Consider the following 27709-nt stretch of genomic DNA (forward strand, 5'->3'; position numbering starts at 1 on the left):
CAAAGGGCTATTCAACACAAAAAGAATTTTTCAGTTCGAATCGGTAGTTCCTGAGATTAGCCATTACTGCTCTGCTCCTATTGGGTATAGCGTGATGATATATAGCCTATAACATTCCACAAACAAAGGCTATTCAACACAAAAAGAATTTTTCAGTTCGAATCGGTAGTTCCTGAGATTAGCCATTACTGCTCTGCTCCTATTGGGTATAGCGTGATGATATATAGCCTATAGCACTCCACGAACAAGGGCTATCCAACGCAAAAATAATTTTTCAGTTTGGACCGGTAGTTCCTGAGATTAGCCATTACTGCTCTGCTCCTATTGGGTATAGCGTGATGATATATAGCCTATAGTACTCCACAAACAAAGGGCTATCCAACGCAAAAAGAATTTTTCAGTTTGGACCGGTAGTTCCTGAGATTAGCCATTACTGCTCCGCTCCTATTGGGTATAGCGTGATGATATATAGCCTATAGCACTCCACGAACAGAGGGCTATACAACGCAAAAAGAATTTTTCAGTTTGGACCGGTAGTTCCTGAGATTAGCGCGTTCAAACAAACAAACAAACTCTTCAGCTTTATATAATAGTATAGATTCTCTTTGGTCCCATAATATAAGTGCAAGCCGATAAAATTCTAGACTATATTGACCCGAAAAACCCAATGTCGCGTCTGATTCCAGAATCAGATTCTAGAGCAGTGGTATCCTCAGATGACTAAATAGTGGTATCGCTGATACAAAACATCGATAAATTATAACGTCAAATAAAACTTTTTAATAGGTATTGTAATAATATGTGCCTGTATCCACTGTAGGTGTGATTGATTTAATAAAATATCGATTAAAAAAAAAGTACTTGTGTACGATGCATATCGAATAGAAAATATCGATTTGGTGGACGCGAAAAAAAATATAATGATAATTATTAGATTTTTTTAAATATTATTATGAAGAATATATATTATGTTCAAACGTTTCCTTTTTTGTGTACACCACAAATCTAGTATAGATTAGATGAACTAACAGTAACATTATCCCAAAAATTGTATTACGATAGTCTAGTTGTTACCGAGTTTAAATAACAAATTTATTAGATTTTTTGCCTAACATTCTAAAGTATGAGTGCCAAAATCAGCAATAGGCTACCAGAATTTCATGACAATATTTTAAGGGAGTTGACAATCATGTAATATTAATCAATGTTTATCGAATATCGATAAAATATGAATGTCGAGCATATCTAGGCTGGCCAATGGTGTTTATGTTACCTAACCTAAAAATCTACACGAGTAATCTGTGAATGAAAATCCGTCTAAAATTCAGTTTTGTGTTGTGCTTTTGTGTATAGAGTTTTATTTATTAATCAGTGTCATCAAATTTGGTATCTGTTTTATAGGTGTAGGCTTTGGCTATTTAGGAACATACATCTTCTCTAATACAGTGTCAAACAATGGCTTTAAATGTTATAACAAAGTTTATAAGACGGAAAGATGTATCTATTCTGTAAGTATAATTATTATTGACTTATAGAAATAAACGATGCTCTTAGAATTTTTATAGTAGTTCTCTCTGCATCAATAGGTACTAATCTTCGCCGAAACAAATTATTGATTTTAAATTACATAATAAAATTAATGAAACATAATAATTTATATTTAATTTTTTATTTTACTTTGAAAATGTGGTAGAAATTATAATTGAATGATTTCAGGTTATCTCATCACTACAAGCAGTTGTCCACAGATGTTGGGTTATTGAAATACCTGAGGACAACAGCTCTGTCCCATACAAATCAGTATCACCACAGTCAACAGTCAAGATTGAGACAAAGTTACAGTCACAGATTTTATTCAGTGAAAACAGCACAACAAGTTGACAATTACCGTACAGAAAACAAAGTCACAGTTATTGGTGAAGACATTCCATCACCTTATACTGATATCAATCAGAGTGATTTCCCTGATTACATCAAACGATTTCTCAATGATCAAGGTTTTACTACACCCACAGTTATACAATCTCAAAGCTGGCCGATAGCATTGAGTGGACAAAACTTTGTAGGAATAGCGCAGACTGGCACAGGGAAGACACTTGCATACTTACTACCAGCAGTTGTACATATAAAAGAGAAAATGGCAAAAAAGGGCCGTGGTCCTATTGCACTTGTCTTAGCTCCAACAAGAGAACTGGCCAGACAAATTGAGGCAGTGGCAAAAGATTTTGAAAGTCTATTGAATATAAGATGTGTTTGTATATATGGAGGTGCTAATCGGACAAGGCAAGCAAATCAGCTTCAAGATGGTGTAGATATAGTTATAGCGACGCCTGGCCGGCTTAATGACTTTCTTGTAAGCAAAACAACTAATTTGAGCAGATGTACATATGTTGTGCTGGATGAAGCCGACAGAATGTTGGATATGGGGTTTGAGCCCCAAATACGACAGGCCTTAGAGGGTGTCCCACTGGACAGGCAGATTTTGATGTTTTCAGCAACTTGGCCTAAAGAAGTTAGACATTTAGCAAAAGATTATTTAGGTGAATTTATACAAGTTAATGTTGGTTCCACAGAACTGTCAGCAAATCACAATATCGAGCAACATGTTCACATTTGCGATCAGGAGGGAAAATTGATAAAGTAAGCACAGATAAAAGTTTTGTAACTTTATTAGAGCACTAAATTTAAACAATGAGAAAATAACTTGTAACTGAATTAAGTGTCACATTATTAAATGTATTTATTTTATTATTACCCTGAATAGTATGTATAATTATCAATTTTGATTTATATTACAGGTTTAAAGAAATAATGCACACCATTTCCGGTGATGGTTTTGGGAAAACTTTAGTATTTTCTAATACAAAAAAGTCTGTAGACTTTTTAACCCAAATGCTCAGGAGAAATGCATGGCCAGCAATGGGAATTCATGGAGATAAAACACAAATGCAGAGAGATATTATTATTAACAAATTCAAAACAGGCAAGACAAGCATTTTAGTTGCTACTGATGTTGCTGCTAGAGGTCTTGGTAAGTATTTAATTAATTATATATTTTATAGTACAACAATAATTTTAAATTAATATATTATGGAAATACAATCTGACACAATCAGAACACAGGTTTCTCATTTTTATAAACCACATAATATGTTGCTAACCAAATTATTTTATTACAATATCTTGCATTTATATGCAGATATTATACTATAAATAAATAGAATAGACGGCAAGGTTTTCATCATACATATCATACATGTAATATGTCCAAGCTCATTGAAAATTTCACACTCAAGATTTTCATATTTTTTTATCAAAACAAACTGGTCTTGCCCATTAGATAATTTGTATAATAAAATATATGTATAATATGAGTTGGAAATTAAAAAGGGTTTATTTTATTATTGGCAGATGTGGATGGTGTCACACATGTCATCAACTACGACTACCCCAACACATCAGAAGATTATATCCACAGAATAGGTCGCACAGGTCGTCAGCAAAATAAAGGTGTATCCCACACAATCCTCACTGAAGAAAATGCAAGACAAGCCAAGGGTCTCATTGAGGTTTTAAAAGAAGCTAATCAAGTAAGAATTCAAATATATTATAATGTTATTTGAAAATCATTATATAATATATATATTTTATTTTTTAATTATTTATTAAAAGCCAGTGCAGCTTATGTAGCCATGAGACATTTTGACAGGTTTTTTCTGTCATAGTAGTTTTTGTGTTATAAAACTTGTTAATCGCCATATCGAGGACAAGGCAAGTAACTGTAATATTTTTACAGGAAATCCCGAAGGAATTGAACCACATGGCTCAAACTTACAATGCCGAAAGAGCCGAAGAGCTCGAAGCGAAAAGAACATCAAAATTCAAACAACATAATTTCAACCCGAATAGAAGATGGAATAAATTCCGATTCAATAAAATATATTAGATTAATCAATAGATTTATTGTGCAATCTAATTACGACCGTTTTATAAACGATCGCAATCCTAATATACAATCCGATCTCGAGAAAAAACTAATCAAAACGATGATTGTAAGGATGTAAAAAAAAACATACATTTAAACATTAAACTTCTGATTAGTTTTTTTTGTGATGGACCGAAAAAAGCGATTGCTAATTGAAAACAATATTTAGTGTAAAACAAAAACGATATCTAGTAGATTATTTTACGTTGTTGAGCAGATTGTGATATTATAGTTTTTCTGAATGATTTCCATAGCAATTCCAAGTTTTCGCATAAAAATAATATTACTACGTGTACCCAAAATAAACGAGTATATAATAAATTGTAGGTCGTTAAGTACTATACTACTAGTATATTATTGTTTTATTTATTATAATATAATTGCAAAACGGTCACAAAACCTTTCTGTTATTTTTAAAATATCTAACAAATGTGATAATACCTATCTTGAAGGTTGAATAAATCTGCAATAGTATTCAGTTTTTTATTCAGTAATTAGCCTACTATGTACATACTTAATATATAATCTATGAATATAAAGATGTGGATTACATGTATTTTACAGATTTATAAAGAGGATAACTATCCGAGGGTTATTATAACATACACGGTTATGATCCTGCGTGAACAGTGGTGCCGAGAAGAAAAGTAATAATTGAAAAGAAAACAGTTTTTACAACAGTTTATACTTGAAGTTTATACCTACTCTCTTCTTAATATGTCTGCATGATAATGTTGCTATAGTAACGCATTGACGTTCAATGGCTTGGATAAACATGTTATTTAGAATACAAAACAGTAAACTTAAGAAATTGAATACGACACAGAAACGTGACTATTTATATTAAACCCCAGAGTAATGGCTTTGTTACCTGATCTAGATATCAAATCAATTTTCGATGTCGTAGAGGAAAACTTTCAAAGTCTTGGATTGGCAAGTACAAGGGTTTTTTTTTCAAATAAGCAGGCTTCTATTCAAATCCGGATCGGAAATTTGGAATAATTGGAATGCTTAGTAAAAATGTAGCAGCAACCATCTATAAAATGTGCAAGTAGTAACAATTACACACAATAAATACGCATAATATGTATTTCAGAAAGCGTACGCCATTCGTATGATATACATTGGTGAACATACTCTACCTAAAGAGGAAATGATTCAACACTTTCAAAAGACTGTGCATGGTGTCAACGCCGGTTACTGTGAAATAAATGTTTATGGATTTTTACTAGTGTATGACAGTTATTTCGTGCATATTATTGAGGTATTTATATACTAAATTGATTTAAATGTGCAGAATTTGATAAAAAGTCCTGGTTAAATGCATGGAAAAATACATGATTCATAAATACTACTATTTTATACAATTTGAATCTAATCTAAAAATACTTAGGTCACACACAAGTTCACGCATGGTGGGGGGTTAGAAACTAAAGATGAGTAGAGAGAAGCTGATACCTCAGGCTAATGTCAAGAACCGGATGTCCAGCTTTCTTCTGCACTTTAACAATATAGAGCATGTTGAAGCAGGTTTTAAAACTTTTCATAAAAGAAACAGACCGCTGAAGTATCGCGGGCGGAGCGCGAGTAAACCTTAGTGATATAATATTCTCCAGTTTTAAGTATTTACATGTTCTATCATTCAACCGACTACAGGGTTCTGAAGACACCGTACACAGACAATTGAGATTTCTCTTCCAACTAGAGGTGAATTGGATTAAGGAAATGAAAAGATTAGATGAAGAAGCAGCATCGAGAGCTGCCGCGGAGGCGGAGGAGGAGGGACGCACCCCTGAACCGCCGAAGCCTATCCAAGAACGGAAAATGTTTAAGCGGCTTAAACTTTTGATGGTTTACCATTCTATACAAACGGTAAGCATTAAATAGATAGGAGGTAGGTAGATTATAATTATATCTATTGACACGATACTTTTAGCATGCGTGTTGAATTTCTATTATGTGTATATTCTTTGTGAATTATTGATTGCTTTAACGGTGAAGTAATACTTACATAGTATTACTTCACCGTTAAAGCAAAATCTCGGTATAAGAATTTTGAGGGTATGTGTAATCCGCATTAGGCAAGCGTGATGGACTAAGGCCTAACTCCCCTTTTACTACTGAAAGAGGAGGAGAGGAGAGGAGACCCATGCCCAGCAGTGGGACAGTGTATAATATAGTGTGGATGTGTAGCTACTAGTAGCACAATACATGAACATTGTTACAGATGTTGTTCGATAGTTGGCGCGCAGTTACAGCACGACCCCCATCTTTAGTAGGCAAATTGGACATTCACGGACCATTTTCGGAACACATAGAACAGCTAAGCATTTGCCTCGATAAAATCACTAAGCTGTGTAATCTCGCAAAATTAGATGAAATGGTTAGTAAAAGCGTATACTGTTCTTTAGCATGGTAATTTTCTATCGAGAGGAGTGTTATGTCTGATGATGATGCATCCCTGAATGTGAAAAGTGCAACAGCTAGGTCGGCACCAGACTACATTAGGCGCCAGAATGGTAGGTTTTAATTTTCACCCGACGTGATTTAAACTATACATAATTTTCTTTGGGCTGGTCAAATGTTAATGACTTAAGCCGCACTTCAAGCCTCTCGTGATTTATCAGGTATCATCCTTTAATGAAAAGGATAGTTGTAATGTTATATTGAATCTGGCGCAGCTCTGTTATAAAAAGTTTTGAATCTTTTACTGTAATACCTTGCATTATTATTCATGTAAAAACTGACATGTTTGTAGCTATCGTTCGAGGGATTAAGCGCGGTGGATCCCAAAATCGAAGCACTACCAGAAGTAGCGTTGCTGGACTTTCTCATTCAGTCGCAACACATTCTAGATCTTCGGCAAGCTGCATACATGCACAGACGAGTTGACGATTACATATTTTATTTTGGTAAGCAATATAAAACAAACAGACTAAACTATTTAAACTTGAGTTATATCTATACTATAATATAAAGCTGAAGAGTTTGTTTGTTTGTTTGAACGCGCTAATCTCAGGAACTACCGGTCCAAACTGAAAAATGATTTTTGCGTTGGATAGCCCTTTGTTCGTGGAGTACTATAGGCTATATATCATCACGCTATACCCAAAAGGAGCGGAGCAGTAATGGCTAATCTCAGGAACTACCGGTCCAAACTGAAAAAAACTTTTTGCGTTGGATAGCCCTTTGTTCGTGGAGTGCTATAGGCTATATATCATCACGCTATCCCCAATAGGAGTGGAGCAGTAATGGCTAATCTCAGGAACAACCAGTTCGAACTGAAAAATTCGTTTTGTGTTGGATAGCCCTTTATTTGTGGAGTGCTATAGCCTATATATCATCACGCTATGACCAATAGGAGCGGAGCAGTAATGAAACATGTTGCAAAAACGGGGACAATTTATTAGTTTTGAGAGCTTCCGTTGTGTGCGCTGCGTAAACGGTTAAAGTTATGATACAGTGATGTATGACGGGATTGATCCTCTTAAAAAGTTCTACAGAAATGTATTATAAAACAAAGTCCCCCGCTGCATCTGTCTGCCTGAACGTGTTAAACTCAAAAACTACCCAACGTATTAAGATGAAATTTGGTATGGAGACAATTTGAGACCCTGGGAAGAACATAGGCTCCCGGGAAACTACTACTTTTATAACGGAAAACTTTAGCCTGAAAAACTTTATAACGCGGGCGGAGCCGCGGGCAAAAGTTAGTAAACTTATAATTGTATTTACTCGATCACTCTGTGATCGTAAATTGAGTTTTGTTTTCTCTTTTAGAAAGTGTGTGGCCTCTTCCCACACATTTTACACCAAAATTATTATATAAGCTGAAGATTGACGATTCATTTGTGGAACCCCTGCCTGTGATGCCGTGGGAAGTGAAGAAAGAAAAGGCCGAAGACGAGGAGAAAGAAGAACAGCAGAGCGGGAGTTCTTCTAGTGATTAGTGCATTTGTGGCGTATAATATTGTACTCTATCAACTTTGTGAAGGGATTATAAGTCCTTATGTTATTGTTATGGTAGACAGAATATTAAACATTTTTAAGGTGACCATATTAAACTGCAGCTGTGGTCGCTGTAACGAAAGCTAGTCACTTTTTTTAACAGTTATGTTGATTGTTGGGTATATATACAAATCTATAATGTATACTCGTATCATGTCTATCAATAATAAATGCACTCACTCGTTTAACGGAATTTTATTCTTATAAATAACCAACGACTGAGCCATAGTAATAATATCTTGTCCGCGGAAGATAGAGTTTATAGTTAGATATATTTTTGCTATGTTGGGCGAAATGGGGATCCAGAGGTAATCTACGCTAATAAATTATAAGATATTTGTATGTTAAATGTGGTATTATAACTACTTAGTTCTATCAAAATTATGTGGTATAAGCAAGACTTATAGACGGATGCAGTCGGTTGCAGTTAATAGTAAAAGTAAGTAAAAATGTATGTATAGTATTTCTTAAATCATACATGATACTTAGTGTAACTCTTCATGCAAGTGAATTAATGTAACGTCGATAATGTAAGCTAATATACCCATCTGATTTGTAACATTATTGCTAATATTGTAAATCGTATTCTAGGTAGATACTTGTTGCTATAGTAATATCGATCTGTGTATTAACTTCGTTTACTCCAAGTACCAGTACACGGTTTAAAGTGTTTTGTGCGTACCTATTGGTAATATGAATAAAGTTAAAGAAAATAAAAAGAAGAGTCGAAGACAAATAAGGAAGACTGTCGCTGGGATAAAGCTTCCTCCAATAGAAGCAATACAAGACAGTAAATTGAAAACTATTAAGGACATTGACCCTGCATACTACTCTTTAGTTGAGGGGAGACCAATCAGGCCCAATAAGTCTCTCCACGCTTATAAACATAATATTAAAAATATTGCCCTGAATAGAACTTTACATGGCTTTCTTGTGGATGAAATCTTAAGGATCAATAGGGAAATAGAAACAGAAAGAAATATTTACAAAACAGCTTCGAAACACTTTGAAGAATATCAGAATAGTTTTGATAAATTTCTTGCCGACAACAATAATAAAACAATTGCAGTGATGAGGAAGTCTGATACTTTGGCGAGGGAGTTAACGAACCAAACAGAAGAACACAAGCAAGCTAATTATGAGATGGCATCTTTGAAGTCTAAACTGCAGTACATCGATGAAACACTGACAATCTTGTTGTCATTTCAAGATTTTCTGAATAAAGCATCTCCAATATTGTGGCAAGAAAAAAAGAATATTAAGGTGGACGTTAAATATTCGGAAATTTTCTTTATGGATACGAATATCTTTCAGAAAGTTGATATTGATACTATAACAAAACGACTCAAGGATCTTCCTTCCCCGAAACTTTATTTTCAGACCCCAGAACAGTTAGTTGTTGTATTCCACACACTGGAGAAACAAAATTTGAATTATTTGCTCGTAACAGAGGAACTTAACTCAGAAAAAAATAAGTTTTTGAAAGCTCTAGATATTCTTAAAGAAATGTTACGCGAAGAATTAGACAACATAAAACAGAAGGTGAGTAACAACATAATATTAACAAAGTAGGTAACTGGATATGTATTTCGGGTACGTAACTTTACTAGTTAAGTATATAAAAGCGTTTTTGAAAATATCTTGATCAAAACTCCTTTTGAACCCAGTTAAAACTTGAAAGCAGAACTGCATCATTAAGGAAACGTACTTAAAGTTATAGTTACTTACATTTTTGACCACTATTCAATAAATTTATACCTTTATAGGTAGCAAAAATGGTGGGCATATCCCTAACAAAAATAATTTCCCAGAAGAGAAAAAAAAATCATACTTGCATAAATGTACTACATAAAAAACAAAATACATGTTTATAATGTAGTAGGAACTAGGAAGGTTATTATATATATTTTGTTATCTTTGCAGATAGAAGCTACGGAGGATCTGATAAAACAAAATGAAATTAGAGAAATCGAAGCTAAAAATATTTTTTACAAAATTTTAGAGCATAAAATTAAATATTTGGTGTCATCGGAGATGGCTTTGCAGATTTTTAACTACATTGAATTTACATATGAATACCTAATTGCTCCAAACGATGCCAATCTAAGTTCTTTAGACATGGCACTGGCGCTGGAAACGGAGTATGATAATTTGATGTTAGATATTTCCAGATTTAATTTAGACGATATAAAAGAAATTGAGACCGAAACATATGAGTTCGGAATAAAGGAAATTAAGCGAGCTAAAGAAGCTTCTAAACTTCTTAAGGATGTTGATAAATTAAATAGACGACTTCAGTCTTGTTATGAACCATCAAGGAAGAAAAAAACTGAATAGATTTATTTAACCCAGTAATTTTTATAATAAATTGGTTATTTTCATTAGGTATCCATAAATAATATTTTTCCGCAGAAGTTGTAAAACTACCAAGCATAATAAGTAGGAAGGAATATAGGATATAGGTCCTCCCAAGTATGAACGCATGTGAGGATAAGCTTTATCATTTATCTATGAATAACATTATTGGGCATATTACTAAATCAATCCCACCTTTGAGTACGATTTTGAGTAGATATATAATGCATTGAACCAATAAACGAAGTTTATCATTTCAGAACTCGTTCTCAGCTGAATCGGTGTTGTTTAATAAATAAAAATCAATTATCAAAATCCATCATATGCTTTGATTTGAGAAATAATTTCAGATTTGGTTGTTATCCGTTTATTAAATAGCGATAATCTTAAGCATTTGTTAATACGGCCTTATGATTGGACGGTTGTTGACTTGAGACTGAACCACCTCTACTTTGTTTACTGAGGGACACTAAATAATGGCCAATTACAATGGAATAGGTACCTGACATGGTCGCTTTTAACATTTGACTATTTTTTTCCACACGGCAACTTATTTTCATATAAACTACAATAGCGCCTACAAAAGGCACTTCGGTGATCGCATTCTATTTAGTATCAAGTAAGTATATCCTGAGGGAAATAAGGATAACAGACTCCCGAGCTGCCATTTAATTTTTATATTTATAAATTTTGTTAAAAGGGCAGAACCGTCTTTAATAATCTTCCGGAGTCTTTCTTTAGAAGTTGTTGAGCTGGTGTGGATGCAGGACACTGTTTTAATTTAGTACCTTATAGTTAATACTGATAGACTTTATATAATTTTTGAGGTGATAAGATTTAGCATACCTACTGCCTTATAATTTTTTTTTAATTATTAAATTCCGTTGCTTTTGTTTAATAATTTTAAGTATAAAGCATTATTTTTAGCTGAAATTTATAAATAATTGTAATTTAAATTTGTACTTTAATTTTTTTGGATTTAGAGCATTTTATGTCAATGTGATTTCGTAAGTTAGTCACGCGTCTTTTTTTGAAGCAGTCTAGATGGTTAAGATAAAAACATGTACATTAAAATAATATTTTGAGCCTATTGGAATTTACTGACAAAATAAAACTTTTTGTAAGTAATTATGAACGACGACAAAAATTCAGTTTTTATCGATATAAAACAGTCAATAAATTATACTGAAAAGCTATTGTATTCTACGAAGAAGAAAATGATAAAACAAACAAAAAATACTCCAAAGAAACCTTCAGAATCAGCAATAAAAAAATATATTTTACCTGGAAGCAAACCTTTGGACGTAAAAAATTTTAAAAGGGCAGATTTCCTTTTGCCCTGTAAATTATTTACTAAGAGTCAAGAAAAGGAAAGGCTTCGAAAGCGATTAGCAATTAAAGCTGATGAGGAATATAAAATTATAAGCACTGATATGCAGAATCGTTTGCATGTTATTTCATCACCAAATGGCGTTCGCGCCATAACAGACGTGGATAAGGACTTCTACAGGTATTTCGATGTTCGCCCTATGTATAATTATGCACCTCTTTACAAATCTTTCAAATGTTTGCTGAGCAAACTTATAAGAATTAAACAGGAAATAGGGTATAGAAAAGATAATATATTAAATATCGAAGTTAATCATAACAAAGAACTAAAGATGTATAACGAAACCGCGAAGAGATGTACAGAGCAAGCTAAATATTTTGATACTTTTATTTCCGATGATTATCAACAGTCTATGGCTTGTTTAAATAAATGGAACGACTTGGCAGTAAAACTAAATGAAAAGGTGTTAGAAATGCAATGTTTGGCTGGAGAAATATTTACAACAAAGTCTCGATTAGTGGGATTAGATTATATGTATGGCCTTCAGCAAAAATACGGAAGATTTTTATATTACTTATCACCTCCTTCCTGGCGTGCTAAACACAGAGAATTTGCTCGATCTGTTGAAATAGAAGCAAAGGGCTTTGATTTTGGAATGTCCAACGAAGATGACGCTTTTAATGTTATATTCGAAAAAATGAAACGAGAGTGCTCTAGCGGGTTAGTTAGACCTCCGTTATATTTTGAAGATGCAGCTGACTTGATGACCATTTTTGACACCATAGGGAAACAACAGCAGTACCATTTTACACAAGTAGGGCAAGTAGCCCCACACGCGAAGAGTTTAATGGAAGGTATTAAAATTTTGAAAGAGTTAATTGCCCAAGACAGCATTAGTATTAACAATACAATTAAGAATTTTGAAACTATTCTGAATTTTGATGAAGAAAGAAGTGCTCAGCTGGAGTTTTCGTTTTTTAAACTGGTGTACGGTTCGTTTTACAATAGTGTTGGTGCTCCAGAAGTACTGGAACTTCAATTACATTTAAATTTTTGTTATGAGAAAGTATTTTCCGAGAAACCTATGAGCATGGACATAGTGACAGTAGCAAGAGCATTGGAATCTTGCTACCTGGACTATAACAAGCGGTTAGACGCATTACAAAGTGGTAAAATTAAAATGGCTGTATTAAAATGTATAGAAATTGAACGCCATAAATTTAAGAGAGCTAAAGTAGCAGCTAGAGAATTGAGAAATTTTAGTAGGTTAGAAAGAAATTTGCGTCGCGCTTGCGAACCTCCAGTAAGTAGTCGTTCAGCAGTAGTCCCAGTCGTCAAAAGAGTAGATAATAAAAAAATGAGGGATCAGAAAATAAAAGCCAAGGCTGTTACTAAACAATATAATATAACGGATTCGGAAAAGGAATATTTAACTTTATTTACTGACTGGACAGAAAACGAGGATCCAGCAAACTATTTACGAGATTTTACTGATTCAAAGGAATAAGAGTGTACGTCATTTTATGATTTTATCTATATTATGTTATTTAAATTAAACGCTTTTAAATATTGAAAACAGACTTTAATTACGGGGTTCAATATGAAAAACGTCTATGTATTTGCATAAAACACAATACAATAATAATATTTGCGTTATTCTATTGATATAATAAAAAAAAATCTAATAACAATGTGTACATAGTCTAGACAAAAGTTTGGTTTCACAATATGACGAATAACTACAAGGAATTTACATATTTACAAGATGAGTAACACAAACTGGTAAAAGCTTTACATTAATTCATTATATAATGATTACTGTCAACTAACTACCTTATATTTAACTATAAGTAAATAAATACTTAATACAATGTCGTAATTACGATTCTTTATTACGAAACTTCACGCATATGTTTAAAGCTTTTACTTGAAACTTGTATTAACCATTTCCACAATATATTAAAATACTGGCTATTGTTTCATCGGATTTTAATGAAATGTATAAATATTTCGTTTGAAACTGTTATAATGTCTGCAATTTTATAGAAGATACAAAATATATTTTTGGTTTTTAAAGAGACGTAGCATTGATTAAGCTTAAAATAAGTAATAAATAATAAAAATCCCATTATGGCTGCATGTGATGCATTACTTGAAGACGGTTAACCTTTACAAAATATAAATAGTAAGATCAAATAAATAAATAACTCCACACACTTTTTGATTTCACCTAAAAAGTCATCATTATTTGCCGTGAATTATATTTTTATTTCATTTAAGCATAGACAATCTGTCAATGGATTTGTTTATGCTATTATGCTAGTGCCTACAATTTTATTTACATAATATACATAAAGAAGATACTGTTCAAAACAAGAATTTTAATAAGCCTCAAATATAATATTTTTACGTACCAGCATATTACAAAACCTTGTAAAACTTAAGAATCTGCATCATTATAAGCATAACCCGAGTGTGCAATGCGAAAAATTATTACCCATTTTATAAAACCATGATGTATTATGCAATGACCGATAATCAAATTATTATGTTCAAAAACAACATATTTATTTACTTGGATTTTTATTCTGACTGTTTTAATCAGAGGTTGTGGATAGTGTTTACTTCACGTTACACTTATAAAAATGTAGATTCTTACGTATTCTAATGGACTAACATCATTATATCAAACTTTGTCTTCCTGGGACCTTATTCTCTATCCCGCACGTTATTTTGACAGTGTGTAACAAGCACGTAACACAACGCATCATGTCTAGGACTATAGAAATTCGGCTTACAGAATACCATTCCACACACATTTCTCGAAGATAACATGACACGGCCGCGTTACGCGTTTACACTATCATACAGAATAAGGGCCCAGAAGCCAATAGATTACATTCACAAACCCGTGAATTTATTTTTAGCAACGTTCCTGAAAGTTATGCCATATTCGTAAAATATTGTAGTCCTTTTTTTTTGAAGCAGTACATTAATTCTTCGTTCTGTTCACATTTAAATCTTTGCTTTGCCAATTACTTTCGTTATTTTACGACATCTAAATGTAACACTAATGGTCCCACATTATATTGTTTGTGAGCCACATTTGACAACGAAAAAGCAAAGTAGTATGAACTATAGAAGGATTTTAAAACATCGAATATATTTAAACTGTTATAATATATTCCGATCACATAATTTAAGCTTTTCTTACCGTTTAATCTTACAAAAGCGTGTTAAAAATGTATGAATATCGCTGTTCCGATTTCAATGCAATTAGTACCTTCATTAGCCACCTAGCTATTTTCAAAAGAAAATGACTAGTAGTTAAACTATTTTTATATTCGTTTCCTTCAAAATGTTCAATATAACTTGAGCAACATTATGATGGAATAATTCATAAGACGTTTTACATCTATATTAAAAAAAAATATTTGGTGTTTAACCTCGGACGTCATGATAATCATCCGTTAAATGAGCATTTTAAAACCTTACTCGCATTAACCGCACTGTAGTTACTGTACAGCTGATATAATATTACCAGTGTTTGTTAATGAACAGTCAATTTATCTGACACGTTTTTTTTGTAGTTTGGCCAGTTTTCTCCTTTTGAGTATCATTTCGTAGAGTGCTTCAAGGCCCTCGTGTAATCCCTCGCCCGTGATGGCGCACGCAGGCTGCACGTGCCACGCGTGCGCGTCTCGCGATCCGTGCGGCGACGACACCAATTCATGCAAACCTAACAGTTTTTCCAACTCGCGGGGTTCTTTTGCACCCGGTAAGTCCTGTTTGTTTGCTAATACAAGTATAGGAACGCCGGCGTTATCCGGCGATTTCGCCGTTCGTATTAATTCCATTTTTGCTTCCTCCATTCTTTCGACATCGACGGAATCCAGTACAAATATGATGCCATCCGTACATCGCGTGTAGGATTTCCAAAGTGGTCTCAGTTTCTCCTGCCCGCCAACATCCCATACGAGAAAGTTTACACCTTTGGATTTGCCAATGGTGCCTTTAACTTTTTCACAGTTAAACCCGATAGTGGGGACGGTATTAAGGTACTGGTCGAACTTGAGCCGGTAGAGCGCGGTGGTCTTGCCGGCGGAATCCAGACCGAGCATCACCACGTGGAGGGTGCCCTGTGCGGAGGGTAGCGCGTCGAGCAGGCTCGAATTCTTGCCCATGTTCGCACCCATACTGCGTTACTCCGTCACGGCTATCTGACACTCGTCTAACCGCACCATCACGAGAAGCTGATTACACCTGGAACAGAGAAAGGAAATTCATTATTACTTAGTCCTTCACGCCATAAGGTACGATAGTAATTAGTTAATTACACAGGATACACACGTCTACAACGTTAGGGGCTTTGAAGTCTATTACGTGTTTGCATTTATCCCATTTATCTTGTGAGTTTACTACCGTACTATTAACATACCTATATCAGTACCAACCACGAGAAATTTTAATTTTGATAAATATTTATTGTTTGTGATGAATAATCTTACAAGTAAGTATGTATATTGAGATGTTCTTTATGATTTCTCCGCCCAAAAAGAAGTGTCCGGGTTCTACAATTAATACAATTTTAAGACAAAAAATATTTTTTTATTAAATTTTTAGTATCCTGTTATTTTGATTAGTATTCTGATGATAAAGTACGTAAATATTGCATAGTTAAGCATCAAGGTAGTTTTATTTGTCTGCTACGCAAATGTTCGTTGATTTGCTGACCTATCTACGAAAAGATATTTTAAATACGGGGATGTAAGTGAAGGGGTCTTATCAATGAGACGAGATGTCGCCGACTCGCCATGCCTTGCGCATTTTTTATAATAACGTAGACGCCCTGACTTCATGTTTAGTTTCAATGTAGATTTTCCTTTTTTCTTAGGAAATGTAAATATGGTTATCGTAAGACACAGTAAATATTTTTTACATTTTGATTATTTCGCCACTAAGTAAACGACTTTGAAGCAGCAAATAATTTTGGATATGCATCCTATATTATCGTATTTAACTCTATGTTAAAATAATAACCGTAACGCTAAGAAAGGAAATTAAACAGTGAATAAAAACAATACAGTGATTATAATTATACACTTTGTTCATAATATTGTTTTTATTTTTGTTAATTGTCGTTCTTGAGTTCATATATGCCCAGTTACTGTTGAAATGTGACCAACGTGTTTTACTATTGTGTCAAAATATACAAAAGTATTACTCAAAAAAATTGAGGCCGACTAAATCGCAAGTGGGACTCGGACATTGGCATGATTTCGACCCGTCTATCTCGTATAACTAGTATCGTAACTTTTGTTTTTATTGACCGACTTAACGATAGCACCTCAAACTTAGACGATGTGTACAAGTTCTTTTAACTTTCGCGATGGTTGTTTGGTTTATGGTACTATTCCATGTATAAAATAGAAGTTGGTATGAATAATTATGTTCCTATTAATATGCTTACATGAAAAGGTGCAATACTATTAATAATACAAAATCAATAATCATCAGGTACATTTGTGTAGTGTAAAGCCTCTGTTGATAATTTAAACCAAGATAATGTGAGTGGAACCTATGTAATATGATGTTCACAGGCGACAAAGGGTCACCAGTGCGGGAGAAAGCACCAAGTGGTGTTGACGTGGGCCCTTTACTTTCTCTGTCTGCAGTTAGCCACGCCTAAGCACGGTTGTGGCTTTAAAAATCACGTTTTTTAATAGTAAAGATATGTTGTTAATTTTGAAGTCATGTTTTTGTCGTTTTTGATGTTGAACTCTGATATGTGTTGCATTTTCTTATAGGTCTACGTTAACAGCATGTTAATATACGCCATGCTTTGTAAGAATATTTACTCTAAATATCACAACCATGATGAATATTAATGCGTATTTCTTGTTATGGAAAACATGGTGAGGAAACCTGAATACCCGTGTTATTTTATAGAATTTCGAAGTTAGACTATTCTTACATCACTTTTTGGGATACCGTGTCACAGGACTTGGTTTTCCCGTACGCCTAATTTCATCAAAATCCGTTCAGGTCTTTCTGCGTTTCCTTACTAACATCCAAAAACAATTCACAAACTTTTGATTTTATAATATAACAAGTAAAATAAGATTTTTCACCAAGGAACGTACATAAATGAACTGTATTTTTATTCTAATATCGATGAAGCGTTAATAGAACGCGCGGACCAGTTATATTGATTGTTCCGCTAGTCAGCCTGGTATTCCATGCAACAGGTCCAGCTAAGTAATACATATTATGCGATGCATGTCACGCAGTGGCCTGCAGACAGACTCTAGGTCCTATTCACCGCTTAGGTTATTCACTCTTCCGCTGCCATAATTAAAATTCATTACGATTGAAACTATTTTATTAGCGCCATAATTATACGGAGATATATTTATGGTTTACAAGTATTATTAAAGGGGCTCAGTATTAATACAAAGTTCAAAAATTCTTACCTTCTCGATCGTTCTATTTTTTAAGATATCATAGAATATTCGTATGCATAGGCATTGATATTTATTTATAATAGTTTGCTATGCTTTGAATAATGATTATAGACCATAGAAGCAAATTACCCTGTGATTGGCGCTTGGCTAGACTTTGCTGTAGTGTATAATAGTAGAAAGTTGAGACATTGTTTTATGGATAATAGCAATGATTTTGTGTTCCAAAAGATCGAATATTGCATATCACAGATTTAACTCCGGAGTGTTTTAGCCCACGCAAAAAAGAAGAATAACTAGACGCCTTTTACGACTTATTTGCTTTGATTACTGTTTCTTGTGGAGGCTCATCCCGTTTTTATAATTAATATTTTTAAAGATATAATACATTTACTTATAGTTGTCTTTATCCCTAGAAGTTCATGAATATTGCAATAGGAAAAGCATTTCAAAAATGTATGCTAGAGCATGAAAGATTTTACTGACTTTTGAATCGTTATATTTATATAACCTGTTTGATGTACGATATACATTCGATTTAAATTATCAATCATTGAAACTAACCAGTTATATGATTGAGCAGCAAATACTCGAGCTTTCGTATTTGATATCGGCGTGATGTGATTTCGTCGAATGACCATAACGTTTTTATAGCGTCCAGTTATATTTCATGCTATTTGAAAGTGTCGTTTTTATATGAAACTAGCTTTTGCTCGCGGCATTGCGGTCGTGAAACAGTTTTTTCCGGTATTATACGTATGATCTTCTCATGGTGTCAAACTATTTCCATACTAAATATCATCGCAATATTTTCGGTAGCTTTTGAGTTTATCTCGTTTAGACAGACGCAGCGGGAACTTGGTATTATAATGTCTGGTAACTAACCAAGGACACACGTAAATACTTGTGCAATGTTACATGGATCATAAAAATCTTTTATAACATAAACAAGTTGTTACAGAGATGTTATTTCGTATTGTACACATCATTCATATCGTAGTTCTATTACATTAACGCTTATACGTACAGACGCCTTTAACTGTTAGGTTCATTGTACATAAAATTGTATGCTTTCTGCGTACCAGAATAAAAATGTATGTCAATGTTAAATTTATTCTGCGCGGTAAACGGAACGGTTTATAACTATATAAGAGCACCGGCGCAATACTTTTAAGGTAGTTACTCGTATAGGGAAGCAGAAGGCATTTTATTGAAGTCCTCATATTTGTTACTAAATTTATAAATATGAAAACGGGAGACATGGGATAACTGCAAGAAGGCAAATATTTGTCTATTAACCGAATGTAGCAGGATTACACGGTTATTATTCGCCGCAGTCCCTAGGGAAATCTAGCTTTGTTAGTGGTTGTGCTTTTGTGTTAGAATACTGTTATAACTACAATTGTAGCAACGGAAATTAAACCAGCACTGTATAAAGGAGTGTTTAGAAATATTATTTTTTTATAAGGCCACGGCAAAGTGACCTCACTGCAACTGATGATAAGGGGGGTCCAATAGAATGCCGAATGACGAGAAATGATTACCCCTCGACAGTCGATACAGTTATGCTGGCCTGTTGGAATCGTACTTATATATATACAGGCTGATCCCGGAACGCGACACACTCACGTGAGCGACTATGGCGGGTTTTAACACCTTGTACGGTGGTTTCTATCGGGGCGGATATAAAATATATCTTACCACCAGCAAACATATTTTATCGAACGTGGTATGAGCTCGAAAACTTCTGAGACAATTTAATGGGAAAGTTAGGGTTGATTTTATATATTAATTCATATATTATTTTAACATGTACTTACGTATGGAATTAATCAATAACCGGTTCTCCGTCGCTTTGAGTTGTTCGTCCTCAAACTTGTACCTGGAACAAAAAGTGTTACGATGAGCAAATTTGATCCGAAGGTCATAGCAAAAAAATTGACGTAATTTGTACAAATGTACTGTCATAGTTTTTCATATATTTTAAAGAATTGTACTCTAGATGTAAACATTATTTCCTAAACATAAGATCAAAAAGTATACCCTTTTTTAAACATTGGAAATAAACTACATTCAACATACGTACTATTCATACATATACGTATTAAAACAAACATTTAATTAAATATACGTATAACAAATTGCGATTGTTCTTGCTGCTCTTCTTATTTCCGTGTTGTAATCAACTGTACAGTGTATACAATCAACGAACCGAGTTCCGCGTAAACGTGTATGTAAGAAGGTTTTTCATACATGGCAAACAGTGAATCTTAGTTAGTGGCGGATGGCAATTTCCGTCTCGCCAGTTCTCGTAATGACGCGTTATACCATCCTGTTGTTGTTAATTTACTCAATAATGAAAAATAAGGTAAATAATTTATGCAGTTATTTCTGTTTGTGTTAATATTTCGTAGTACTATTCTAACTGTATCGATTCTATGTATGAAATAATTTTCGTGTCTACTATGTTTTTGTTCCTGCACCACCTGAGGCTGACTGCTAGACAATGCTTCGGCGTTAAGTTATATGTTTAAAGTGCATAAAATTATAGTAATTTTAGAGGTATCCGTTTAGTTTGGGAAATGTAGTTCTTCTGTTGAGGTTATTAATAAAAATAAAATCCTGAACATCAATTCATGATTGTTGGGACTCTACATCGTGAAATTCTCTTTAATGCTGGTGAATGCCACGCTAACTACGTACAAGCCAGTAGATAAGAAATAACTTTATGCATAGCATTTGGTCATTTACTTTCCCTGATGGGATACGCGTGGGATCTCATAATATAAGGCTCAGAGATTTTAATGATACATTTTTTCTAAGGCAATGTCATGGGAAAATACTATCTTAAGTACTTTCATATTCATGTAAAAAGTAATACGCAGAGGGCAGCTTGAAGCTCATTTATGCAACTATAATAAAATGGTTACATGTAAATATAATAATAGCCAATATACATTTTATTATGGAACGGCATAGTGGTGACGGCAGGTATCGGGCGTATTCCTGTACCTATTGTGAATATAATTTTAAATCACACGACTATATAAGAACATAGTTTAACATCCCAATTTGGCCATCACAATTTGTGAACATTAGGGTCCAAGAAACGGCGGTTGCCACGCACAATTTCGTTTACTTACTAAACATAGTACATATTTACGTCTGCTTTATGAACGCAATAAGTGTTACTATGACTGCGAAATTATATAACTTACGAGAAATTCAGTGTTAACTATTGAGTGAAATTGAGTGTGTCGAGTAAACATAAAGTTAGCGTACAGTTAAATAAACAATTAGATAGCGAAATAAACGAGAGACGTCACCTGGCTGGTACGGGGCGTTGCGTGACTTGCCACTGTATTTCTTACCTTGTCATTGCAGTGTTTTGACATTTTTGTTACATATACCTGCCCATATTTAATAGCAAAAAATCCTGCTACTTTAACTGTGAGATTTGGTTGGTCAGATTAAAAAGAAGTAAAATCTTTTTAAGAGTCTTCAATATACTCACAAGAAAAACAGATTCATGATTGCTATATTAAATTCTGTATAACCTGGAGCGAAGAATTTCGTTCGTGTTTATTTTATTATAGTTTTCCACCACTGTTAATTTAAGACATAGGTATTTAACGTCCCTTTCTTATTTAATTTAGGTTTTCTCCCAGTGCCCTTGTTATGCGAGTACTAAATGTGCCTAAAACTAGACCGCACTGACCTTTACGTTGTCGATTTGTTAGGCATAGGTGCGAAGCGCTATATTTAGTTTTTTTCAATGAAGTTTTGTTTAGATTATTCAATATTTAAGAAGGTCGCAATAATAAACTTCTTTTTATTTAGTGGTGTTATTTATCCCAGATTAATTTCCTTGTTAAGACTAAATGTAGGAATGCAGAGACATTATATTTTAATAGACAGATTATTTAGAACAATAGCCTTCAGAATTGTGATAAAATACCTGAATTTCGCAGTGTATTTGAATTTGTAAGTTAATTCTCTTATTGTTCAAGTTGTTTCGATAAATATCAAGGAATTTATTAACCGAAGTCAAACAAGAAACGTGGGTAGACACTGTAACATTACGAAATAGCGGATTATATAATCTATGTAAGGTCTCAGGGACGGGAAGTCAACGTTTTGCTTCATTTATTGAAGCTGCCGTGAATTATTGTATGCTAATCTTCATGACTTTATTGGCATAATAAGCGTGGGAGAGACGTGTTCACTGTACGCTTTGTCACACGAAATTGATTTAATGGGCCCCCTGAGCGTCAGTATGTTTGGATTACTTATTGTTTGTTAATTGTACTAATCTTAGCTGGTTACTGATTAGTGGTTCACTAATCGGTATATTTATGTGGGTGCAAATGGTTCAAAGTATGTTATGATTGTTAATGCAATATTTAGTTATGAATAAAAAAATTGATATGTTACGTAGTACTGTACCATACACACGCATTTGTTTACGACGCATCAATACACTTCAAATCATTTTTATACCAAAATGTATCTTTATGTTATTACCCATACAATTATTTCACAAATTAAAAAACGTGACTCCAAAAAACATTTTTCAAGGTTTACTCACAGATGTAAATCTAAGGGTTTAGATTTATATTTAGTATAAGTGCCAACTGAAAGCTCCTAACGCGAATCATAATTGTTATATTAAATTACTTTCAGGAAACATCAAACGCTATGTAGGTCAAGACTGGGGCAGTTTCTCGTTAAGTTAGCTCTGACGATCAAACGATCCTTATTCTTGTTTCTGGAAGCGATATAATGGTAAACATCTGGGTTGGAAACTAAATGACCAAGCGGTCATTGCTATATAACATTTACTTAGGGAATGTATTATAGAAGAAAATTAAGGTCCCAAATTTTCTATGATCTTATTTTCCTCGCGTCGCTAACCGCGTGTTAGTTCTTTTCCAAAATAATATTCCTACTGGACATCTTTCCTTGATAAATAGCAGCCCACGTTTATTCAGGGCTTGGTCTACCTCTGCAGAAAATTTTATCAAAATGCGTTCAGCGATTTATAACTTTAATTCTAACAAACATAAATATCTTTATAAGACGAAATTTTTTATATTTATGATATGGGATAATTCATTCGACAACTCATTTCATTAGTAAGTATAACACGGTAATTCTCAAATGATTATTAAATAGTATTATATTATTATAATTTTATGACAAATAAAATAAACATGGATGTAAACCGTGGCGCAATCAATGAATATTTTATTCTACCTAGCGTTGGGATCCGCAATCCAATTCGATCTATTCCAATTTGTACGAATCTGTATCGGGAATGAGAGCATTGACATTTATCTTCCTTAACAGTAAAAAATATAATGCGTATGAATTTGCGTACATGCTATGAGCTATGAGGTTATACTATACCTGAAAAAAATATAACTTTAACCAACCGACACTTGTATTGATCATCATAAAAAGTACAATGCTTTTTGCAATATTAATGAACAAATCGTAACCTTCGACCCTGCTACAATGTCTTAGAATCGGAGTAATGTTTATGATATCACGTTGTCTCGCTTTCACCTGCAATAAAATTGAGAAGAAAAGGGGAAAGACCCTTTATATATCATCAATCTGTACAATAAAAAGTTTATTTCCCACTCAGTAATTTATTTGTAACGAAAGTCGGTCAGGAGTTCTGAAGCCAAGAGTTGCAGCATTAATCAAAAACGAACACGTTCAAACGGCAACCGCTCATTTGTGGCCAAGTATTTTGCTGCAGGAAATTGTAAACCTTATTTATCAGGTCCAGTGAAAGCCGATGACACTACGTGGTGGAATTTCTTCCAGTTACCATTAAGAATGGTATTTCCTAGCATTGACTAGATACAAGGGGCATGAAATATGTTCGGTTTTACTAAGGTATTGGCTAGTACCGAGATCTTTAACTAAATATATATCTAAGTTCATAATTGCAGGAAATTGCTGAATACAAGGTATAATGTCTCAAGATAGTGGAAATATTCTTAGCAAATGACTATTCATTTATACTATTAATATTGTACAACATGCGTAATTTGCGTTTTATTCTTGATGATAGTTTTTGTTTATGCATAAGAAGGAAACAGCAGGAATAAATTTTAATACATAACATATAATGTTATTATGCTCCTTGGAAGGCCCTGTACTGTATGTAATACTTACATAATCCCAGATAGTACTAAAAACGTTAATTAAACGTCTAGAGACCCGAGAATGAAAAATAAATGTCGTAATCATTTCGACCAGATCTAATGCTCATAGAAGATACAAAAATTCCCGCAGATTCAATTTCTCACAGCCTGAACAAAAGTTCTAATATCGATCGAAAATCCAACTGCCCGCCTCCGCAACGAGTCAAGTGTCCGTCCATACTGTCTGTAGCAATGCATGTTTTCGAATGACAACATCTCATTGATACGGTATTATAAGTACTGGGGAGAGTCCAGAGCTACGAAGAGCTAGTATTAACTGCTGTGACCTTTATGATACTGTTGTCGACGATTTTGATATACATTTGATGTCTGTGGAGTTTATTGTTCATTGAAAATGACTTAATTTTTTGTGTAATTTGTTCTTCTGATCTGAGTAGAGCTTCAAGTTTTTTTGATAAAAAATTGTATCGTTATATTTTTGTCGCGAAAGTCTTTAAATGCGCTCCCACAAGAGTTCAAACGTGTTATGCAAGTTGAAGCATATCCCAAGACTCTTAAACATTTTCTACAATATGTTGCGAATTTCTTTGATGTTACTTTCTCACACACCGCTACGACACTTTGTAAAATGAACGTCATCGTGTGGGACCTCTTGCCTGTTTTGTACTTGTTTTTGCAAATAAAATGTAAGAAATTTCTGTTGATATGGACGTTTTTTAAAAATGTCTATAACACACAATTATTAAATAATAATTTATTATTTTTTTGCCTAACCTCGCAATCGAACCTAAAACTTTATGGTTTATAAAAGCCTATATACGAGTAGACCGCCACTAGACCAAGCCCATTAGTTTCATACACAATCCTTACCACGGAAAACAAATCTTATGACGTTGATACCAAAAACTATAGGAAAAAATCAGTTCCGCAGACTCGAAAATTTAACAATATTCGGGAATTTACAAACATTTGTCTTGTGGCAATCTAATCCACAGTCACTCGTTTCTAACTTAGCTCATCACTTGCTATATTCTAACATCTATGAATAAGGGGGTAAAACTTTAAATGCTTCGGTGTTGGAAGCTGTCAGTCAGTACCTAAAGGTTAGGGCGCGATGCGTCTCAGCATTGCGTAATATTGTAGTCTCAGATTGTAATGCTCTTTGACGTGATGGCATTGTCACATTTATTTATGGCTGTTAACTTCAAAAACGAATAAAACATACTTATCCCCTCAGTCTCCATATTTTTATAAAAAAACAATAGGTGCTTTTTGTCCTTGTACTATAAAATAAGTATATCTAGAGATGGTAACAAATGTCGGATCATTAGCGAACATCCAGAAAGGCATGCCGGCATAATCAGTGGTTGACGTCGAGTATCACATGCTTCTTGTTAGTCAACATTATAAATAGGACTGTAATGTATAAGCCATAAGGTGCATCATAGATAATTTACCGTGCATAGATACTAAAACTCACTGGTGGTAGACTCAGTTGCAATTATCTTGATTTATTTTTCACTTTCTTGTAGAAGTATACACGCAGAAAACGCATTCGTGCATAAAAAATATCTATACTTAATTTATATTCCCATTTTTATGTAAACATATAGCATGTACATTCAAGTAAACCCGATCCCTTAAAACTATGTAAAGTGAAATGCAATGCCATTATTTTAAAACATAAATGGTATGTGGTAGCTCTACCGTTAGCGGTGGTCGGGGAGCACCGCGATAACATTGGGGCCGAACTACGCTAGGTAAGTCAACAATTTCAATTTGCTTTCCATTTGCGTTTCAGTACGGTTCGCAGTCTTATATTTGGGGTTGGTGACCTCAAGGTTTTGAAGGGGGAATATTTGTTTGAACATTAAACCCGCTGAAATGCCGAAATTACACTGATATTAATATTCACCACAATGTCTGTGACTTTTATATATATGTTTAAATTAGAACGGTTACATTACTTTTATATCAAAATCTTTGTCTATTGTAGCAACTTTTTTTTCCTATGTAAAGCTCTGTAATTCAAGTACACAGGCTATGTAAATGCGTCCCAGCGGCAGGACCGTGTTTAAAGAACCGGATTAAAAAGTCGCTTCACCGTAACTTTGAAGCGTGTTGATTAGCATGTCGGTATTTATTTTTGCTTTACGCGGTTTTAATACGAGACGTATTTGTATAATATTTATGATTCAATTACATCTATAAAGAGCTGAAAGTATGTAGCGTAGGTAGCGATGTAGGTAGCGTTTCGGTTGTGGCAAACTTTTTTGTGCTATTTTAAAAGGTTTTAGATTGATGTCAGCTATTAAAAGCGTTAGCCATGTTCGTGAAGTGTTTTGCTTCTTTTTCGTTACGTGATGTATATGGTCCTGTCGTGCAAGATACAAGTAAATCTATCTATAATAGATAATTTATCAAACGATTATCTTTTTTACGCTTGAGAAGATTACGAAATTCGTTTCAGAAATCCAATATCTTACATAGACTTGAAACATTCATATTATAATGCGTTTCTTTTTACGAAAAAATGTCTGAGATCAAAATCTCTAGAAATGCCTCGTCTCGATACACTTACTTTTATTGAAATGTATACACCATGGACGCATTTAGTTTAGTGGGCCAATAGGCGCTTCATAATGAGTGCCTTACTCGCCGACCGTTACGATGTTATCTAATACTTGTTTGTCCACACTGGTTAAAAAACAATCGTACGAACTTGTTCTCGGTCTTAAGTGCTACAGGTATCGCTCATTGGTTTCTGCGTGTACAGGTATGACAATAATAGACCGATTCGAGTCGCTTTTGTATTATTATTTTTTGTATTTATTTCTCATAGTTTACAGAACACAGTCTACTGACTCAAGTACTTGCTTAATAACAAGTATTTGATTGAGAATTACATGCACAATGAAAGAAGAATCTAAATGCATAGCTTATTTTTATGAAAACTATACAGAATGTGGGTTATTTTAATGCTTGAACTATCTCGCTGATTAGGGATTTTTTTGTCTCACTAGGAATATCGTAAAAGTATAAAACTGCTTTTTTACATTTCAGGTAAAACATCAGTTCCATTGAAACATTCATCTGTCTCCAACAAGGCTCTACTATAAAGTAAATGAGCGGTATCAATCCACTCTTCAAGCTGGACGGATACAACTGATCCCGTTCTGCACATGCAGTGATTACGTATGAGATACATTTCAAGTGTTGAGGTCGACAGGCTTCGGCTCGGATGACTGCAATCAATACAGCAAGTTTAATGTTACAATCGCCTTGTATCGTGTGTCCTGTTCGATTGCCTAGTTTTGTGTTACTGTATTCCATTTTACCTGTTAATTGCACTGCACTTGATTCGAAACAGTTTAATGTAATGCGACAATAA

General features: G+C 33.9%; 5 protein-coding genes across 6 annotated transcripts in view; 4 read left to right on the forward strand and 1 right to left on the reverse strand.

Moving 5' to 3' along the window:
* Positions 1 to 1230: 1230 nt before the first annotated feature.
* Positions 1231 to 4459, forward strand: LOC115451347 (ATP-dependent RNA helicase p62). Its single transcript, XM_030179638.2, has 5 exons — positions 1231 to 1508; positions 1717 to 2640; positions 2799 to 3031; positions 3412 to 3590; positions 3797 to 4459. The coding sequence occupies exons 1-5, from the start codon at positions 1456 to 1458 to the stop codon at positions 3944 to 3946; spliced, it is 1539 nt and encodes a 512-aa protein (XP_030035498.1). The 5' UTR covers positions 1231 to 1455; the 3' UTR covers positions 3947 to 4459.
* Positions 4460 to 4569: 110 nt separating this feature from the next.
* LOC115451358 lies at positions 4570 to 8178 on the forward strand. The gene is made up of 6 exons (XM_037438749.1): positions 4570 to 4922; positions 5086 to 5249; positions 5642 to 5857; positions 6213 to 6368; positions 6744 to 6897; positions 7766 to 8178. The coding sequence occupies exons 1-6, from the start codon at positions 4844 to 4846 to the stop codon at positions 7933 to 7935; spliced, it is 939 nt and encodes a 312-aa protein (XP_037294646.1). The 5' UTR covers positions 4570 to 4843; the 3' UTR covers positions 7936 to 8178.
* An 82-nt stretch (positions 8179 to 8260) lies between these two features.
* LOC115451381 lies at positions 8261 to 10918 on the forward strand. Its single transcript, XM_037438748.1, has one exon. It carries the CDS (start codon positions 8687 to 8689, stop codon positions 9563 to 9565), a length of 879 nt encoding a protein of 292 aa, XP_037294645.1. The 5' UTR covers positions 8261 to 8686; the 3' UTR covers positions 9566 to 10918.
* Positions 10919 to 11336: 418 nt separating this feature from the next.
* Positions 11337 to 13254, forward strand: LOC115451337. The gene has a single exon (XM_030179628.2). The coding sequence runs from the start codon at positions 11479 to 11481 to the stop codon at positions 13183 to 13185; it is 1707 nt and encodes a 568-aa protein (XP_030035488.1). The 5' UTR covers positions 11337 to 11478; the 3' UTR covers positions 13186 to 13254.
* Positions 13246 to 27709, reverse strand: part of LOC115451320 (ADP-ribosylation factor-like protein 4C) — a 48320-nt gene continuing 33856 nt past the window's right edge. For both annotated transcript variants that reach the window (XM_030179617.2, XM_030179610.2), the window contains 2 exons: positions 19960 to 20021; positions 13246 to 15941 (listed from right to left, as the gene is read on the reverse strand). In XM_030179617.2, coding sequence (XP_030035477.1) covers positions 15245 to 15874 — 630 coding nt within the window. In that variant the 5' untranslated portion in view covers positions 15875 to 15941; positions 19960 to 20021 and the 3' untranslated portion in view covers positions 13246 to 15244. The remainder of the gene's footprint in view (positions 15942 to 19959; positions 20022 to 27709) is intronic.

The sequence above is a fragment of the Manduca sexta genome, chromosome 15, assembly GCF_014839805.1.
Source record: "Manduca sexta isolate Smith_Timp_Sample1 chromosome 15, JHU_Msex_v1.0, whole genome shotgun sequence".
NCBI lineage: Eukaryota > Metazoa > Arthropoda > Insecta > Lepidoptera > Sphingidae > Manduca > Manduca sexta.

What these genes read in the sequence shown, in the direction of transcription:
- LOC115451347 (XM_030179638.2), top strand. Translation starts at nt 1,456, where the DNA reads ATGGCTTTAAATGTTATAACAAAGTTTATAAGACGGAAAGATGTATCT. An exon ending in CGGAAAGATGTATCTATTCT is followed by an intron (nt 1,509 to 1,716) that starts GTAAGTATAATT and finishes GAATGATTTCAG; the next exon opens with GTTATCTCATCACTACAAGC. An exon ending in TTTTAAAAGAAGCTAATCAA is followed by an intron (nt 3,591 to 3,796) that starts GTAAGAATTCAA and finishes ATATTTTTACAG; the next exon opens with GAAATCCCGAAGGAATTGAA.
- LOC115451358 (XM_037438749.1), top strand. Translation starts at nt 4,844, where the DNA reads ATGGCTTTGTTACCTGATCTAGATATCAAATCAATTTTCGATGTCGTA. An exon ending in ATTTCGTGCATATTATTGAG is followed by an intron (nt 5,250 to 5,641) that starts GTATTTATATAC and finishes AACCGACTACAG; the next exon opens with GGTTCTGAAGACACCGTACA. An exon ending in TCGCAAAATTAGATGAAATG is followed by an intron (nt 6,369 to 6,743) that starts GTTAGTAAAAGC and finishes ACATGTTTGTAG; the next exon opens with CTATCGTTCGAGGGATTAAG.
- LOC115451381 (XM_037438748.1), top strand. Translation starts at nt 8,687, where the DNA reads ATGAATAAAGTTAAAGAAAATAAAAAGAAGAGTCGAAGACAAATAAGG.
- LOC115451337 (XM_030179628.2), top strand. Translation starts at nt 11,479, where the DNA reads ATGAACGACGACAAAAATTCAGTTTTTATCGATATAAAACAGTCAATA.